This window comes from Phalaenopsis equestris, unplaced genomic scaffold (genome assembly GCF_001263595.1).
Source record: "Phalaenopsis equestris unplaced genomic scaffold, ASM126359v1 Scaffold199601, whole genome shotgun sequence".
NCBI classification, from domain to species: domain Eukaryota; kingdom Viridiplantae; phylum Streptophyta; class Magnoliopsida; order Asparagales; family Orchidaceae; genus Phalaenopsis; species Phalaenopsis equestris.
The window spans coordinates 174,608-194,640 of record NW_018219465.1 but is presented as its reverse complement, the minus strand read 5'-3'; the positions used below and the strand labels follow the sequence as shown (position 1 = coordinate 194,640).

Sequence of the window (20,033 nt, the reverse complement as noted above, 5' to 3'; positions counted from 1 at the left end):
CTTTTATGTGGCACCCATTGTAACTGCGTGAAATCTAATGCAGCGAGATATTGTTCATTTTGGCCTAATGACCTTTCATTTTGGAGTAATTTCCTAGAAGGTTACCCATCTTGAGAGTGCTCCAATAAGAACAAGCTTAATTTTGGAGTTCATGAAGAAATTCCAACAGCACCAAAAGGTGTCTTGCTGTCTTAGAGTTCAGCTTGATCCTACTTAATGAAATTTACAATCTCCCCCACTTAAGAAATTGACTTCCTCATCTTTAAGTTCAAAATGGTAGAATGAAATTGAATTCAAAAACATTGAAACACGTTATGGCATAATTGTTAGAATCTCATTAGGAGATCCAAAACAAGCATGCTTTTATAAGAGAACTATATGCCTTTCATACGTGCTCTGTCTGGTTATAGTACCCGATTGGAAAGCCTTGCGGGAAATGAATTCAGGAGATAGGAATGGTAAAGCAAAACACCTTATACATTTATTTCATTCATGATTAATTCCAGTCATCGAATCCCCATCACGTTGCTGCAAACTTCGCAAAGTGGGCTTGCTATAGTGTTATGGGAATAAGGATTAATAAAGAATTAATTAGAAATTCAGTTAAAATTAATTAAACTTTTATTTTAAATTTTTTTCTCTCCAAATATAATCATAATTATATATAGTGCTATCTACTAAATTGATTGTTAAAAAGTATAAATTTTTTTTCGGTTGGATTTCGGGAAATGCAAAAATTGGGGAATCTTTTAAAGCGATCAATTTTTTACTAGATTTAACCAAAATTAGGTATTACAAAACACCCCTCATAAAAATTTTATTCTCAAAATTTTTGAACAATTAATTGATTAGAAAGGAGAATTTTCACAACATTTCTTGTTCCCTTTACCAAGTAGCTTCATTTTCTGACCCGTGCTTCCATTTTATCTTGACATAAAGGAACAATCCTTTACATTATACTCTAAAATCTTCTTAGGCTCCTAAATTTTTCTTACATATTTTATAATCTATATCTAAACATGAAATTCTCTGGTATGAGTTTGAAACTCATTTCTCGGCATTAATATGAGAAAGACAACATGAGTATTTTACATATCTCCAGGTAAAACTAGCCCATAAGCAACTTGACCAATATTTCAATGATTTCAAAAGAACCAATATATATGGGGCCTAACTTTATTCCTTGATCAATTATGGTTGTATATTTCATTGACCTAGCTTTTAGGAACACAAAATCACCAACCGCAAACTCTACTGCTTAATTTATTGGTCATAAAACTTTTGTTGTCAATCCTGAGCAACTTTTTATCTGTCTCTAATTAATCTAATTTTCTCTGTGACCTCAACTATTTTAAGACTTAAAATTTGACGTTCTCCAACCTCAACCCAACTAAATGGAGTTCTGCATTTTTTGTCATATAGTGCTTCATATGAAGTCATTTTACTGCTAGATTGGTAACAATTATTGCAGGCGAATTCAATCATCAGAATTGATCATCCTAATTGCTTCCTAGAGTCAAGAACATAAAACATCAATATGTTCTGTAATACTGACATTTTCCTTTCTAATGGTCGATCGATTTATGGATGAAAAACTGTGCTAAAGTACAAATGCATACCTAAACATCTTTGCATGCCTTTCCACAAACTGGATGGGAACATTCCATCTCGCTCAGAAATAGTAACCTTTGACATACCTTGTAGCCTAACTGAAAAGTATAAGGTTCAGACTTCAGATACAAAGCTACGTTCGGATGTCATTGAAATCCCACAAAGTGTAAATCCTAGTCTCATCGCTTAAAAATAAAAATGCTTATTTGTTATCGCGCGATTCGGCCTGACCTAGCCATCATCGTCGAAAAAGCTTTATTTGTCACTTTCCGCCTTATTTTGCAACGTTTTTCATTTGCGATTGGAACGTTCTTGCTTTATTGTGTCACGTTTTTCATTTGCAATTCTGAAAGCGAGGGTTTCGAGCAGCTGTGATGGACTTCTCTCTCGACAAAGAAATTTTTAATGATGAATTCCAAAAATAATGGAGACGAGTTTGAAACGGAGGTGAATTAAGCTTCAGCAAAAATGTTTTCATTATCGTAAAGCCATTGTTGTGGTGCTACGGTAGCATTTTTGCGGTGCTTATTCTTGAGTTATTTCTGGTATTTAGTAGTTTTTAATCAGGTATTTTTATGTAGTTTTTTTAATGATATTGTGGTGTTATTAAGCTGTAATTTGTTGGTATTATTGACGTTGGATTGTAGTGCTACAGAGGTGATATTATGGTGATATTACTTTGTCACTAAGACGAAAGGTTTCAAACATATTGAGGTGGGACTGTAGTGTAAGTCTGGTGTTATTATTTTGCTAATCTAGTATTATTTTATGGTTAATACGGTGTTATCCATGAGTTATTGTAGTGTTATTTTGTTGTTATTGAACGGTATAATTGTAGTTTTTATAGAGTTATTGTGGTGTTATATTGATGTTATTATAGTATTTTTTTGTGTTGTTTTAAATTTTTTGTATTATTATGATGTCATGCTGGTATTATTCTGGTGTTATAGGGGTATTTTTTTGGTTACTATGAGTTTTTTGTGGTGTTATTGTTGTGCTATGCTGGTGTTATTCCAATGTTATTGTAGTATTAATTTGATGTTACTATGATGTTATTTTAATATTATTCTTGTGATATTTTGGTCTTATTCTGATAGTATTTTGGGATTATTCTTGTGATATTTTTTTGATATTATTCTGGTATTATTCTTGTGGTATTTTGGTGTTATTGTAGAATTATGAAGATATTGATCGAATATTTTGTTTTATTGAGTTGTAGTATTCGGTTGGTGTGATTTTCATATTTAACCATATTTATAATATTATGCAAATTTGTAATTCTGTGGCCTGAAAACGCTTGCAAATCTAATTGCAGAAGGTTTTCTACGCACCATTGTCCACAAGGGCAGGAAGCATATGAACATTATTGTCCTTAGGCCCATCATGTTGGATTCAATGTCTAAAAGGATCATAATAGATTTTAGCCGAACTCGAAAAAAATTAAAACAATGGATTTTTATATATGGAAAAGCTTGTCGCAAAAAAGAGTCGAAGTTCACAAACACGGTGAAGTTCAAAAAAGCGTACACAAGGACTGAGTGTCAAGCCATGTTTTGATATGCTGTCGATGTTGAATGCAACTGGACAGCTAAAATGTTTGTATAAAGTCATAACCATCCATTAGTGGAAACTGATCATAAAGATCTTTAGCGTTCCAACAGAAAGATAAGCGAAATAAATACAGATATATTGAGATCAATGACAGGATCAGAGAGTATAGCAACAAATGCATTTAACTTCCTTGCTATAGTGGTTGAGGGAGTAGAAAATTTGGAATGTACGAAAAGAGATGCATTCAACTTTATTCAAAGAGAAAGAAGACATAGACTTGAACACGGTGATGTCAATTCTCTGTCACAATTGTTTATGGAGAGACAAACTGAAGATAACATGTTTGCGTGGAACTTCCAAACTAATAAAGGAGGTAGACCAATAAGTTTATTTTGGAGTGACGGGTTGTCCAGACTTGATTAAGATTGTTCTGGAGATGTAGTAATTTTTTATACAAGCTACAGACTAAATAAGTATAATTTATGTTTTACTCCTTTTGTAAAGATTAACTACCATCGATAAAATGTTCTCTTTCGAGTTAGTTTTTTGTTCGACGAGACGATTGATTCTTTCAAGTGGTTATTCAAAGCATTATTTTGTATAATGAATGACAAATATTCAATTGATGTTTTTACTGATCAAAATCGAGCAATGACAAGAGTTAATGAAGATCATCTCCCACATACACCACATAGATTATGTTAGTGACATATCTATAAGAAATTTCCTTCAAAGTGCATTATAGTATGGGTATCAAGAATGTGAACGACCTTTTTTATAAATGCATGAGCAAGTGTGATTCCGAAAAGAAGTTTAAAGAGACTTAGGCCTCGTTTGTGGCAGTTTATAAGAGCGGACAATGTTTTCAAAACGTCGTCCCCCTGTTTGGTAAGCACGTTCGCACTGAGTTTTAAAAAACATCGTATTGGATTGTTTTATATACACAGCCAGGGGATCAACCCCGCGGCTCGCGTTCGCTCGCGACTTTTACCTCCCTGCCCTCTTCTCTCTCGTGTGTCGTCTCTCTAGCGTCTTCTCTGCCTTCCTTTGTCTCTCGCGTCTCTTCCCTCTTGCGACCCAAATCAACTTCCCCGATAAATAGCTAGGATGACAACGAAGGGATTTACGACAACTGGTCGCTGAGGGAGTCTGAGAGCGGGTGGAAGATGGGTGATCTTTGCAACAAGGAACCGGTGCCTCCCATCTTCGATTTTCCGCCTCTCGTATAGCACGCAAAAGGTCAGGATACCTACATACTATCTTGCCTCCTCTCTCTCTCTCTCTATCATCTCTCTCTTTTTCTCTTATGCACCTATTGCGCGCAAACATATTTTTATCAGAGAAACTGTTCCCATAAAAGACGAGCATTTTAGCAATACCTGCCTTTTTTTCCTGCTCGTAAGAATCAACCAAAAAAGATTATTAACGTTGCTGTAATTTGTCAGTCAGTGTCAATTCTCGTTGCTTGTATTTCTATTGAAAACATATTTTGTTCTTATTTGATAGTTTTTTCCTGTGCAAAATGCTTTCAGCATGTATGTGAAATTTTGGCTATTTTGTAATGTGGAAATGTGGTATTAGAATTTTATATGTGGTGGAACAGGATGCTTGTTCCTGCTTATGACTTGTTGTTTGGGAAACTGGCACTGTGATGCCTATTTTAGAAATACTTTGAATGTGTTTGGGAAACTGGCACAGTTCGGTAAAGCATGGCAGTTGAATGCTAAGATTATGCTGAAGCCATTGGAAGATCCTCTTGTGGATTTTGTTGCAGCAGTTAACTACTCATGTTTTGGCTAGCATTTTACGCTTAAGGTCCTGTGCATACTATCCAAAATTGGGATTTGAAAATTTTGGTATATTTTCTGTGCTAACTCCTAACATGTATGATTCTTTTATCTTTTTTATATTTAAATAGTGGCTTACTATACATCGTTAAGAAAGTGAAAAAATCTCTCTTCATTAGAGCATTATGCACATTGATGTGTCCACTATTTACTTATCTTCTTCAAAGATTTATCTCCATGTGTTCAATGAAATGGTTTTTTTTTTTTAAATCTACTTGATCTGCTATAAAATTGCACTTTCTTTCCCTTAAATGTAATTCTTTTTATGGTTTTGATTGTGTTGTACCTTACAATGTAATTTGGAAGTTACAACATGCATTTACTCCCATCTGTTCTTCGGCGGCATTTACAGGGACAGCCCGAAGATTATGATGTCATGGGCTTGAGATATCCATCTGAAAAACCTTCTTCTGGTGCTATTTTTAGGTCGTTTCCGTGTCTTTCACTATGTATTCTAATATCGTTGTAATTTATACCAAATTTTTGTACACTATTTTCTTCTACAATGATACAACTATTAGAATGAGTTATTTGGTATGGGAGCAAAAGATTACTAGACTACAAGTTTAGTTCATTATTGTTTAGTTCATTATTGTTGCTCACCACGTTTCCATTCAACCTTCATAGTATTATCTGAATCTTCCATGACAGCTATGTTGCATTTATGAAAAAACGAGTCTTATAGCTATGGTAGTGATAGTCATTGGGTGATAGCAGTTTGGACCGGGATTTTGACATCTCCTTGCTATGGAGTAAGGAGAATTGTGTTATCATGCAGTCATAGATGCCTTAAGTTTTTTTTTCTCCATCTTTTTTTTTCTATCAATCCATGCTTGGATGGTATTCTTGGAGGGCACTATAGTTCATGACATACGCTCATATTATCATAATTTTAATTGTCATTTTAATAATTTTTTCTCCTTTTTTTTTCAATCTTTATACTCGTTGTTAAGTAAGGGCAATTTCTTAATTTTTTTCTGTTGTGTATGAGTTTTTTGCTTCTCCAGTATTAAATATATTGTCAAGACAGTTATGTTGCAAACAACATTACATAACAAGGGTAGAATGATCATTAATCCACAAACAGCTGCAAATCAGTTGTTTTCAAACAGTTGCACAAAACAACCAACAAAAATATTAGGATTAGTTGCTAATCAGCAGTTTATCAGGATAAATTGTTTATCTGGATAAGCTGGATAAGCTGCAACTGCCCCAAACAGACCCTTAGCCTGTAATAATTGAAAAAGGAAACGTACATAGCAACGTGTGGTTAAATAATTTGCACAATACAAGACAAAAGTGGTCAACAATATTCAATAAAAAAATATTTAGAATGAGAATCTTAACAAAAAAAAAGAAGTGGGACCATAAACAATATCTGTCATCGTGTATTCCAAGACCACACGCTCTGTCACCGATTATTTTATGGGTCTTAAATATGTTATAAAATCATGTAGAAAAAAATGAGAGGATTGAAGATTTCAAGAGTGCTAAGTTTGCTATTACGCCCGTGGTTAAAACCATTCAGTGTTGAGGCAAGCTGCTTCATTTTGCACGAGGAAACTAAACTCAATGTTTGAGAAAGAGTTGTTGCATGGGGCATGTGGGCTTGCCGTTGAATTCTCCGTAGAGTGATTCAGAATATACGTAAAGAATTTGGATAATCAAGGGACAAACAAAACTTAAACTATTAAATTTGATAAGGTTAACTGTGAGATCACGTGCAGTTGCAAAAAATTTGACATGATGGGATTATTGTTTGCTCACTCTCTACTTGTTCTTAATTTGGTAAATATAACAAAAATTCCTAACAAATATGTCTTATTACGATAGTCTATTAATGCAAAAAGAGAAATCTATAACAATATTGGATAGAAACATCCCAAGGAGTCTCAAATGTCCAATAGAAGTTCAAGTGGCCGTCTATTTCGCTCACACGCACAAAAGTTTGCATACCAATTTATTAATAAAACACAAGGAAATGAACTGGTTGAGAAATGTATGTTGAAATCATTTAAAAAATTATCTGTAGATGTTGAAAAGATATTAGGTGGGAAATCACCTCAAACAAAAAAAAAATAAAAATAAAAAGTTCACCAAATAGAAAATTAAATTTGAATGACCCAGCGAAGATGGGGCCAAAAGGAATATCTACTTCTTGGTTAAAAGGGTATTGCGAGAAAAAAAGAGAGTAAAGAGTAGATATTTTTACATTCAAAAACAGTTTTACTTTATGTAACAATATCTTTCTCTAATTTGAATCATTACATACAAGAAAGGAGAAACAAACGTCAACAAACTAAGAACCACTAATCCTCTGCAAGACAAAGTTGTTTGCAATGTCAGATTGTTTCAGTCAGATATATAAATGAAATTCAATACAATTAATTTTTTTAATTAAAATATGTCAAACATTTATTTCTAATTACTCGAAAATAGCAGGAATACTTTACATTGTAACCAACGGAAACATATAGTGAGTTCTAAGTGTATTATTAATTATTTTATTTCATTCAAGTTTTTGGGTTTTGATGTACTTTTAAAATAAATTTAGATGTGAGCTCCAAAATATGTTAAAAGTGCAATATGTTTTGTAATTGGATAGTTTTTTCACACTTTCAATTTTCTTCCAAATAATGTTTATGGCTACTTTAAAATTTGGCCTGTCCTGCTAAACAATAGGATGTTCAATAACACCGCAACAACTCACCAATAACACCGCAAAACCAAGCAAAAAAAAATACAATAAATACTGATTTTATATATTAGCTCATTAGTATCAAAATTTATTTTCATATATTATCTAGTATATAATATATTAGCCAATTATTTTAAAAATGATTTTAAGACTAAAATAACATTAAAATGCAATTTAAATAACATGTTGACATAATTATTGTTTAAATATATACGAAACTTGACTGATATAATTGAATTCTCCGTAGAGTGATTCAGAATATACATAAAGAATTTGGATAATCAAAGGACAAACAAAACTTGAACTATTAAATTTGATAAGGTTAACTGTGAGATCACGTGCAGTTGCAAAAAATTTGACATGATGGGATTATTGTTTGCTCACTCTCTACTTGTTCTTAATTTGGTAAATATAACAAAAATTCCTGACAAATATGTCTTATTACGATAGTCTATTAATGCAAAAAGAGAAATCTATAACAATATTGGATAGAAACATCCCAAGGAGTCTCAAATGTCCAATAGAAGTTCAAGTGGCCGTCTATTTCGCTCACACGCACAAAAGTTTGCATACCAATTTATTAATAAAACACAAGGAAATGAACTGGTTGAGAAATGTATGTTGAAATCATTTAAAAAATTATCTGTAGATGTTGAAAAGATATTAGGTGGGAAATCACCTCAAACAAAAAAAAAATAAAAAAGAAAAATTCACCAAATAGAAAATTAAATTTGAATGACCCAGCGAAGATGAGGCCAAAAGGAATATCTACTTCTTGGTTAAAAGGGTATTGCGAGAAAAAAAGAGAGTAAAGAGTAGATATTTTTACATTCAAAAACAATTTTACTTTATGTAACAATATCTTTCTCTAATTTGAATCATTGAATACAAGAAAGGAGAAACAAACGTCAACAAACTAAGAACCACTTATCCTATGCAAGACAAATTTGTTTGCAATGTCAGATTGTTTCAGTCAGATATATAACTGAAATTCAATACAATTAATTTTTTTTAATTAAAATATGTCAAACATTTATTTCTAATTACTCGAAAATAGCAGGAATAGTATACACTGTAACCAACAGAAACATATACCGAATTGTTGACGTACTTCATTAGTGAGGTTTAAGTGTATTATTAATTATTTTATTTCATTCGAGTCTTTGGGTTTTGATGTACTTTTAAAATAAATTTAGATGTGAACTCCAAAATATGCTAAAAGTGCAATATGTTTTGTAATTAGATAGTTTTTTCACACTGTCAATTTTCTTCCAAATAATGTTCATGGCTACTTTAAAATTTCGTCTGTCCCGTTAAGCAATAGGATGTCCAATAACACCGCAAAACCAAGCAAAAAAAATGTAATAAATACTGATTTTATATATTAGCTCATTAATATCAAAATTTATTTTTATATATTTTCCAGTATTTAATATATTAACCAGTTATTTTAAAAATGATTTTAACACTAAAATAACATTAAAATTTAAAATTCAATTTAAATAACATCAATTTTTGTTTAAATATATACGAAACTTGACTGATATAGTTGATTCTTAAGTAAACAATACTTGGGTTTTACTTCTATAATAATTTAAAAAATTGAGACAAAACTTATATGTTTTTTTATAAATTTACAAGTTTTAAACTTCTAAAATATGCTTTTATATTCAGTCTGCAGCTTGCATAAAAAAATATGCATCCTCTAAACAGTCATAGCATGGACAACCAATCACTCCAAAAAAAAATTTGTCAGTCTACCATCCTCATCAGTTTGAAAGTCTCATGCAAACATGTTATCCTCGGCTTGCCTTTCTATGAACAATTGTAACAGAGAATTGATATCACCTTGTTTAATTATCTCTCTTGTTTCTCTTTAAATAAAATTGAAGGCATATATCTTCGTAAATTTCAGGTTTTCTACTCACTCAACCTCTGTAAGGAAGTTAAATGCATCTATTACTCTAATCTGTGATCCTGTCATTGATCTCAACATATCTACATTTATCTCGCTTATCTTTCTGCTAGAACACATTTTTTAATTGTCCAGTTTCCGCCAATAGATGTTATGACTTCCTATAAATTCTTTAATTGTCCAGGTGCCTTCAACACTGACAACACATTGAACTATGACTTGATCGTCAGTACTTGTGTCTGTTTTTTTGAATTTCACCGTGTTCGTCAAATTTGACTCTTTCTTGCAATGAGTTTTTTCACATATAAAGTCTTTTGTCATAATTTTCTTTAAGTTTGACCAAAAACTTCTTGATCATTTCAGACAGTGAATCAAATATAATGAGCATAGGCACAATAACGGTCATATGTTTTTTGCTCATTTTGAACAATGGTGCATAGAAAACCATCTACAATTAGATAATTGCAACCATTTCCTCTTAGAGTAACACCAAAATGCTACAAATTTGCATAATATTATAAAGATGATTAGATATGAAAATAACACCAACCGAATACTACAATCTCAATAAAACAAAACATTCCACCAACACGATCATATTCCTACAATAACAACAAAATATTACAAGAATAATATTAGAGTAACACCAAAAAAGTATCACAAGAATAAACCCAAAATACCATTAGAATAACACCAAAAATACCAAAAGAATAATAACAAAATAACATAACAGTAACACCATAAAAAACTATAATAATACCAGTAACACCATAAAACACCATAATAACAAAATAACATAATAATAACATAACAGTAACACCATAACAATAACACAAAAAGCTATAATAATACCAATATAACACCGCAATAACACCATAAAAAGCTCCAATAACATCGTTCAATAACAACAAAATAACACAGCAATAACTCATGGATAACACTACAATAACATAAAAATAATACCAAAATAACAAAATAATAATACCAGAGAAATGTCACAGTCCCATCACAATATGCTTGAAACATTTCCTCTTAATAAAAAAAAACAATATCACCATAATATCACAACAATAACACGTCAACAAAACTGACACATTATAACTTAATAAACCACAATATCATAAAAAAATTTCATAAAAACAAATGATTAAAAACTACTAAACACTAGAAATAACTCAACAATAACACATCATAAACACCCAAATAAAACTGCAGAAACACTACTGTAATGCCATAACAATTGCTTTACGATAATGAAAACATTTTGACCAAAACTTAATTCACCTCTGTTTGAAACTCGTTGACATTATTTTTAGAATTCATCATCAATATTTCTTAGTCGAGAGATAAGTCCATGGCAACTGCTCGAAACCCTAGCTTCATGAATCACAAATGAAAAATGTGACAATAACGTTCCAATCGCAAATGAAAAATGTGACAAAATAAACGGGAAAGTGACAAATAACGTTTTCTCAATGAAAAGGGCTAGTCAAGTCGGGTCGCGCGATAAAATAAAAAGTATTTTTGTTTTTAAGTGGTGAGACCGAGATTTATACGTGACGGAATTTTATTGGCGTCTGGATGTAGCTCTATATCTGGAGTCCGGATCAAATATTATTCCCAATTTCCTACAAATAATCTGACGAACTTTTCTGCTGAGCCTTTCTGCCTAATTGATAAAAAATTCTTCAGAAATATAAGAATGTGATGCACCCAAGTCAAATAAAAATGTGCCAGACTTGTCTAGAATAAAAAACATACATATAAATTTATCTTCAGATTCTTTAATTTATTAAGGGGTAATTATAAAAACTCTAGCCTTTACCGACGGCTCATTTCGGAACTCTGAATTCTGACCCTTTGTTTGAGTTGAAGTTTCCCAAAAAATTGAATCTTGCTAGCCTGGTTGCCTTCCAAAAGTTTTATAGACTGTCCATGTTCTTGAAATGTCTGCATCCAATTATTCCTTTACTTTTCCACTGGACAATCAATCTAACAATGCCCTGCCTGTTCACGCATATAGCATTTTCAAAAACCAAACAAGCATTTGCTTAAATCAGCTTTTTCCACACATCTCACAAATTGGCATTTCTGACCGGCTCTGCTTCTCTTTACCTTCCAATTTAAGTTTCTTACTTTGAAAGTCTTCTCTCTTACCGTTAAAGTTGTCATACGTGATTAGAGAGGTTTAGCTCATTTTTAAATCTTTTGCCCTTTCAACTAGGACTAATAAATCATTAATTTCAAAACTAATCTAGGAGGTTACGCTAAAATCAAGATATTTTTTTCTCCAGCATTCTAACATAATAAGGTGCAAATCTAGAAAGAAATAAATTCTGCTTCACACTGCATGACTGCCTTGGAACTTTGAGTCAATTTGAAATTTTTATCTTGCAGTGCAAATTTGACTAATTGTAGAATAAACCAATATTTGAATACTCTAACACATCCCACTGAATCCGTGGAAGAGGTGTTAGCTCAAATTTCTCTCCATGATGGTCTTGCCACCACCTTTCTGCCTCGCATTCCAATATGAAATTAGCTAACACCACTCTTCAGACAAATCATGTCATCATTTCATTTCATGTCATTGTGTAAAGGATGGGTCACTCCCAATATAACAATTATCAATAACTACACTGAAGCCAAAAGTTTCATCTCCTGCCTAAATATCACAACACGAGAATTCCAACATTCCTTGTCATCCGTACATGCAGACATTCAAGTAGTAGCCGACCTATTAAAACATTTGCGACATTTCTTTAAACATAATTTCAATAATAATCATTCATCATAGGTAAATCATGTATCATATGCATAAACAACAGTATATCAATACCTACAAGCCATGATTTAAAAAACATGCTCATCAGATCAATAAAAGTGATAAAATCATAAATTCATCGGTATTAGTTCAAGATTATTTCACCTAAAACGACAGAGCCGACAGAGCAGCCCTATGACGAATTTCCTCGAGCTTGCCTCGAGTTCATCAACTATCTTAAACCGCCTTGAATCATAAACCCCTTAAAATTTCATGAATTTTTTAGCTTAGAATCTTAATTAACCCCAAAACCAATTCAACTTTATTTTTACCACCTAATGATTTCCTTGCATTACCTCCTCTCCATAAGAACTTCCAATTCCCTTAAATCTCTTATTCCTCCCCTTCTATTTTTCTCCGATTTCCTGCTAATAGCATTACCCAAGAGCCAAAAATCCAAGTTCGTAGCTTCCGACCACTATTCCACTTCTACAGTAATCAGGAAATCAAAAGTTATTCAACTCATGGCAAACCACAAAAAAATATTACATGAAAGGAAATGAATGCTTCAAATAGCGTGAAAGGAAGGATTCTCTTACCAATTTCTTCCAAAAACTCCTACCCTGGAGCCACGGCTCTTTGCATTCTTGTCTACTCTGCTTGGTTGTAGTACCCGAACATAGAGCCTTGAGGGAAATGGATGTGGGAAAGAGAGATGGGATAAATGAAAAGCCTTGGACATTTATTTCCCTCGTGATTTCATATTTCACAAACCTGGATTGCCACAGTGCTACAAAATCATTGATTAATTAAGAATTGATTAGGAATTTAACTAAGTTTAATTAAAAATTTATTTTAACTTTTTATATGACCCAATACAATCATAATTTATAGTGTTATATACTAATTTAATCGTAAAAAATATAATTTTTTTATAAAATTAATTCACTTGGATTTCAGAGAATGCGATAAATTGAGGAATATATTAAAGTAATTTAACTTTTCCTTAATAGCCAAAATTGGATGACACTCATCTTGAGCAGTGCTCATCAGGATCAAATAACCGATAAATTAGTCTTACTAAATCATTACAAGCAAACACTTTCATTCCAACAGATCAGATAATTATTAATATCAAACATTAATAAAAAAGAGTATATAAGAAAATGGTAGGATTTCCGACGCTTGATATTAAGGTTAGAATAGACCAATTGATGCTAGTGAGTCGTTGATGATGCAAAAATTGAGACAATCAACATTTATTAATGACGATTATTGGCAACAGGTTGGGTGACGACTAGAAAAGTGAAAAAAGTTAAAACTTATGCAGATATAACATAACATTTTTTGCCTAGAGTGATGAATATGATTGCAAATTATAGTAAAATAGATGCACATGTGACCATGCAAGATATAATGAATGAAGAAATTGTTAATAGCCATTTTAATATTTCCAATCACAATCACAAAAATAACAACAACAGGCCTTTATCACACTGAGTGGGATCGGCTAAATGAAACTTTTTTTTCTCCGTTGCATCCTATTGAGAATCATATTTACATTTGAATCTAATAAATTAAGATCATTTTGTATACAATATGCCTAAGTCTTTTGAGGTCTACCTCTGCCTTTCTTAACATAAGTCGAATCTAAAACATCTATTCTCCTAACCGGAGCATCAGATAGTCCACGTTTAATGTGTCGCGTTTAATATGACCAAACCATCTAAGACGACTTTCTCTAATTTTATCCGCCACAGGAGCTACACCAACCTTATCATGAATATATTTATTTTGCATTTTGTTTCTATGTGTAAAGCCACTCATCCACCAAAGCAGTCTCATCTCAACAAGACTTTAACTTAATTTTATGCTTCCCTTTTAAAGCCACTCATCCACCAAAGCATTCTCATCTCAACAAGGCTTTAACTTAATTTTATGCTTCCCTTTTAAAAGCCAACATTTTGAGCATAGAGCATTGCAGGTCTCACCACAATCTTATAAAATTTTCCTTTCAATATAAGCGGTACTTTCCTATCACACAATAGGCCTGAAGCATTCCTCCACTACAACCAACCAACTTGAATTCGACTAATACATACATATTTTGAAGTATTACAATTTCAATATTAGGCCAGAACAATAGACCCAAGATATCTAAAGTGTTCACAACTTTTAATAATTTGATCACCCATAGTTACAACTCTGTCACTAGAGCTACTACTACTAAAATTACATTCCATATATTCAATTTTAGTTCTACGCAAACGAAGCCCTTTAGACTCCAATGTAGACCTCCATGATTCAAATTTTTCCTAAGCTCTTTCTCCAATCTTATTTACAAGAAAGATATCAGTGAAAAGCATACACCAAGGTACATCCTCCTATAAATGTCCAGTAAAAGCGTCCATAACTAAAACAAAAAGATATGGGCTTAAAGTCAATCCCTGATGTAATCCAAATGAAATAAGAAATCATTTGGTCAATCCTCCTTCTGCTCGAACACAAGTAACAACTCTAACAAGCATATCTTTAAGAACTTGAATATAACTCATACCAACACCTTTCTTCACGAGAACTCTCCAAAGGGTATCTCTTGGAACCTTATTGTAAGCTTTTCTAAATCATTAAAAAACCAAATGCAAATCCTCCTTATTCTTTTTAAAATTCTCGATATCTCTCAAAAAATGCATATCTGTCCGACATAAATCCAAATTGGTTATAAGAAATAAACTGATTATGAGAAATATAGTATCACGTCTTAATCTATGTTCAATTACTCTCTTCAATAATTTTATTGTATGGCACTTCGATTTAATTCCTCTATAATTTATACACTCTTGTGCATCCCCTTTATTCTTAAAAATGAGGACCAAAATACTCTTCCTCCAATCTTCCGGTCCAGTCTTCCGGTATCTTTTTTGTTTTTAAAATAATATTAAAAAGTTTAGTAAGCCAAGAATCTCTCAAATCTCCTAAATATTTCCACACTTCAATTGAGATATCATCAGGTCCTACAGACTTTCCACCGTTGGTTTTCTTTAAAACTTCCTCAACTTCTTTTTTAGTACACATTTAACAATTTAAGCATGTTTATTTATCATTAATGTCATTACTCATATTAGTCATTGACCAGCACACATGTTTCCTACTTGTACATTTAAAATTATAATTTAGCATTGATTATCTCACTGAATGTGTAGCATATCAAATATTACTAGGTTGCTTTTTAGAGAGAGGTAAGGAGCAGGAGTACAATTAAGTGATTTGACCTTATGTATAACTCTAGAATATAAAGTTTTGGACATTTATAGAAGACCTTTGGGTTATATATGATTTTATATGTAAGTGCTGTTAGCAGCTCTATTTTATTTGATAATTATTTATGCATACTTATGATTAATATCAACGAATATTTGAAGATTTGAAATGTGAGTGTTCGCATGTGATGATTTAGTAAAGAGCTTTTCTCTACTTGTTTGAACATGATGAGAACACATCAAGAAGAGTGTTGATAAAAATTACGTCTTATTCATGTGTTCTCCTTTTGTCATGCCTCTAATTAGTCCAAGAGGGTTGACAAATGTATTTAGAGTCTTTAATCTAAATTTATGTATTTAGTGACTTAATAAAAATCCTAAATTACCGTATAAAATCTGCGCAAATTAGAAAACCTAAAACCTTCATCCATCACGTGGCAGTTAGAGCAATCTGAGAACCTATTTTGAGATTAGCAGCTTGATGAAGCTCATATAGTAAGTACTTTCAGTCAAGCCACAAATTGTTTTCCTCATTGGTTGATAACAAGCCAAAAAGACAGCAACTACTGTAAAAATTTTTAATATTTTTAAGAAAATCACTTGACAATAGTTTTTAATGGTTGAAAATTGAAATATGCACTAAATGGGAATAAACATACCTGTGGTACGTGTGTATTGTTCTATCTTTAAATGCGGCTATAGTGTGTTCCACGCACCCAGATTCATTTAAAGTGTCAGTGTGGATATTGACCTGGTCAATTAAGGCCAACCCACGAGAAAATAGAGTTTCTCCATTGCAAAAATCTTCAGCGAAAAAAGAAAAAACTAAATTACCTGAATATCAAAATGTTCTGCGACAGCTAAGCAATTGTCAATTACCGCAGGCGTGCTTCCCCAATCTTCATGCAGCTTTAGACCCATAGCTCCAGCCTTTATGATCTCCTCTAATCCATCTGGTTTTGCAGTGTTACCCTGCAAGATATAAGATAATAATAACAGAAAACATAGAGGAAAAAGAAATGATTGCATTCTAAACACCAAAATTACTTTTATAAACAATAGCATGAAATGCATTATCTTCTGTTCATGCAAATATTTTACCAACACTGATAATGAACGATGGAACAAGTAATTTATAAGCAAGTAACAATTGTTGACGGAATAAAATAATAATAAATTAGCACTTTCTCGCATGACTATTTGCAAAAAAGAGAAATTTGGTGTTTTGCCCACATATTGCAAAACTTGAAAAAATTTTAAACATGACTGTGTTGACTGCTTTAAGGCACATTGGAAAATAAGGGAATCATTCTTTAGGGCTCCTACTATTAGTGTTGACTCTATTGATCATAGTATAATTAATGTGCAACATTTCTTCTTTTTTTTTGTTGTAAATAATCAAGATCAAATGGATGTAACCAATTTGCTTAGTAATGCTCCCACTGCCTTGGTCCCTGTAAATTGTTCTAACTTTTTGGATATTACTCAAGATTTATCATTTAAGTTAGTTCCTTCACCGGCTTTTGAAGATGCATTGAAGATGATATCCCTGTAGCTCTATCACTGGAATCATCATTAATGAGACTTCTGACACCTCAAAAGCCACATCTAGGTTAGAAATATATCAACTTGTTAACAGTAACTACGTTTATGCAGCTCATCTTATGCAGGTCAGGGTGTGTTACAATTTTCACGAACAAAATTTCTACTCTAAACATTTGACAAAGCTACAAATATTCTATATACTACCAACAGAGTATATCATTTTTCTATTATAATGCATCAGTAGAATTGTAATATCTAACTTGGACAAAATTAAGCAAATTTTAATTATTTTAAAATATACCTCATTCTTCCCGTCCCCCGCAATCCACCTGAACTACGTTTCTCGAATTCTACAGTTTAAATTGAAAATTATGATACACAATAGCATATGTTAAATATTAATATATTTGGTTTAATGAAAATAGTTGATTAAATTAATTAAATAATCATAATTACCTAGTTAAACTAATTAAATTACTGTTAACAGCACATTTCAGCACTGCAGTATGCCCACCAGACCAGGCATGAAACGACTTGATACTTTTAAATAGTTAGGAGTAACACAAATATGTATAAAGATATACAGATATAATTTCTAAGCATTAAATTTTTTTTCCCTGCTTTTGCTTCCCCATTACTGAGCAGCTCTAGCGACCAACCTACAGAAAGGTAACTCATAATTATTTTTATTTTTGAAGCTAAATTAAATTATTTTTTTAGTGCTGTTAATTTATTTCTATTGTAAACTATTAGTGATAGAAAATGACAGTAGAAAATTTTAATTTCACCGTCCAACAATCCATTCCCGCCTTGAAAATTCCAAGGGATATGTTCGCGTCATGACAAAAATAGTACAAGAGACCAATGATGTAGATTAAATAATATGAATATTATAGAAAGAGTCAATATAATACTTAACAAAAAACTCTAATTTGAAATTTAAAAGATTTGATATAGATCATATCATCATAAATAAAGGTATGATATATAAATTTCGAGGACGAAACTTTTAAAAGTTGGGAAGAATATAATGCCCCATTTTAATTTACAATAACCCTATTGTTTTAAAGTGAACAGGTTGAGATGCACATTAAATAAAGCTGGAGGCAAAGCGAGCAAAGAACAAGATTGAGAAGGAGACAGTGCCCTTGTGGTTGAATCATAAGGAAAAGAGCATAGAGGTTGTTTGGCGAGAGAGGGAAGCCAACAGTGAGCTGAGGAGTAAACCTCAAGCTAATTTAGTGTGGAAGCTACAATCTATAGCATGGTTGCAGCAACAAAGCCGTTAAAGGCGGAACAAAACCCATTTGAAAGCCGATTGACTTTGCCCACCAGAGGAGTGAAGTAGAGAAAAAGTGTGCAATGGATACAAGCAGTGCAAAAGGTGACATCGTCGAGAAAGCAAGAGCAATGAAGGAGGCTTGTGCAACCGTGGTGAAGCGCGAGACCAAGAGAATGTAATGTAGTGTGCAAAATCAAAGAAGAAAATAGAGTTTTTTTTTTTTTAAGATATGAATTTTGCATTAAAATAAAAAAAAATGGTTGCAAAATAAACAGCCCAATACAAAAAAGAAACAAAAAAATCTATGTCCCTCGGGAATTTACAAAAAAGGGAAATATCTGCCTGTAAAATCAAAAAAATAAGATCTTGCTCATGAATATGACACAAGACAAAAGTACTATCCTGGGCTTTCTTTACACAAGTATGGACAGCTATGTTGTTATCTCTATTGGTATGAAGGTACAAAACTTCCTTGAGTTTAAGCGAGAAACCAATATTTTGATAGCTAGGAATGCTATGTTGCCATGCCTTCTTGTCCAAGGTGCCTCTAAGGATATTAATGACGTTGTAGTTATCTCCCTCAATAAGAAGCCCCTTACATTCAGTCAATCTTCAACAAGGTCTCAAAAAAATAAAATTGCCTCCAACTCCACTTGTGTGTTGTCTCGATGGTGAAACTTGCAGCCCGCAGCCACCACAAGTTGTCCCAACTTGTCACAAAGAATGATCCCAGTCGAGAGGTGATGTCGTGCAAGACTAAGGTTGTAACTAGAAGGTCGAAACCAAATTTTGGTAAATTTTAAATATTTCATTCCTAAATATTTAAATACTATAATATCGAAGCTAATGATTTATTAAGAATATTACATGACCGGACCTAGGCCTTGGAATTTTCAAGGCGGCAATTGATAGTTGGATAGTGAAATTAAAGTTTTTTATCAATAATAGTTTACAATATAAAATTTGAAAGAGTCTCTAAAGTATGTAATTTGATTTAACAAATAAATTTTACCTTTCATTTTGTATATTTTACCTTCTATATACAATATCTTTTATAATACTCATTTTTTATTTAAAAATTTAGTCTTAAAAAATTTAAAACAACATAATGAATTATCAAAGATAACCAAATGGAGCAATCACACTTCTAAATTATATCAACTCAATGAAGAGTAAAAAATATATATGCTGGTCATTCATTTTTCATTATGAAAAATTACATAATAATGTAATGTATGTATTCATGATATCTCTTCAATATAATTAATTTAGAATTCAATATGCATTAATTTTAGCTTAATTTTTCAAGATTTAATCTTTTAATTTTAGTATACTTCATATTCTAAACTTTCATATAAGTATTAGAAGTAACGTTAACCATAACATAAGACACCATTGAACAGTATTATCACATCAGCACAACGGTTCTCATTCTAAATTACATGATTGTCTGAGGTGAAGATATGTCAATTTAGCCCCGACCGATATTGTTCCGTCGGCATAGCGGTTCGTGATTTAAATTATATGATTGTCTGAAGTGCTAAGATGCCTACTCACCCC

General features: G+C 32.1%; 1 protein-coding gene across 1 annotated transcript in view; it reads right to left on the bottom strand.

The window, feature by feature from the left end:
- Window positions 1-20,033, bottom strand: part of LOC110035751 (urease-like) — a 160,141-nt gene that overhangs the window by 44,734 nt on the left and 95,374 nt on the right. The window contains exons 15-16 of the mRNA XM_020740035.1: window positions 16,481-16,618; window positions 16,306-16,397 (exon numbers count right to left, since the gene is read on the bottom strand). Of these exons, the coding sequence (XP_020595694.1) occupies window positions 16,306-16,397; window positions 16,481-16,618 (230 nt within the window). The remainder of the gene's footprint in view (window positions 1-16,305; window positions 16,398-16,480; window positions 16,619-20,033) is intronic.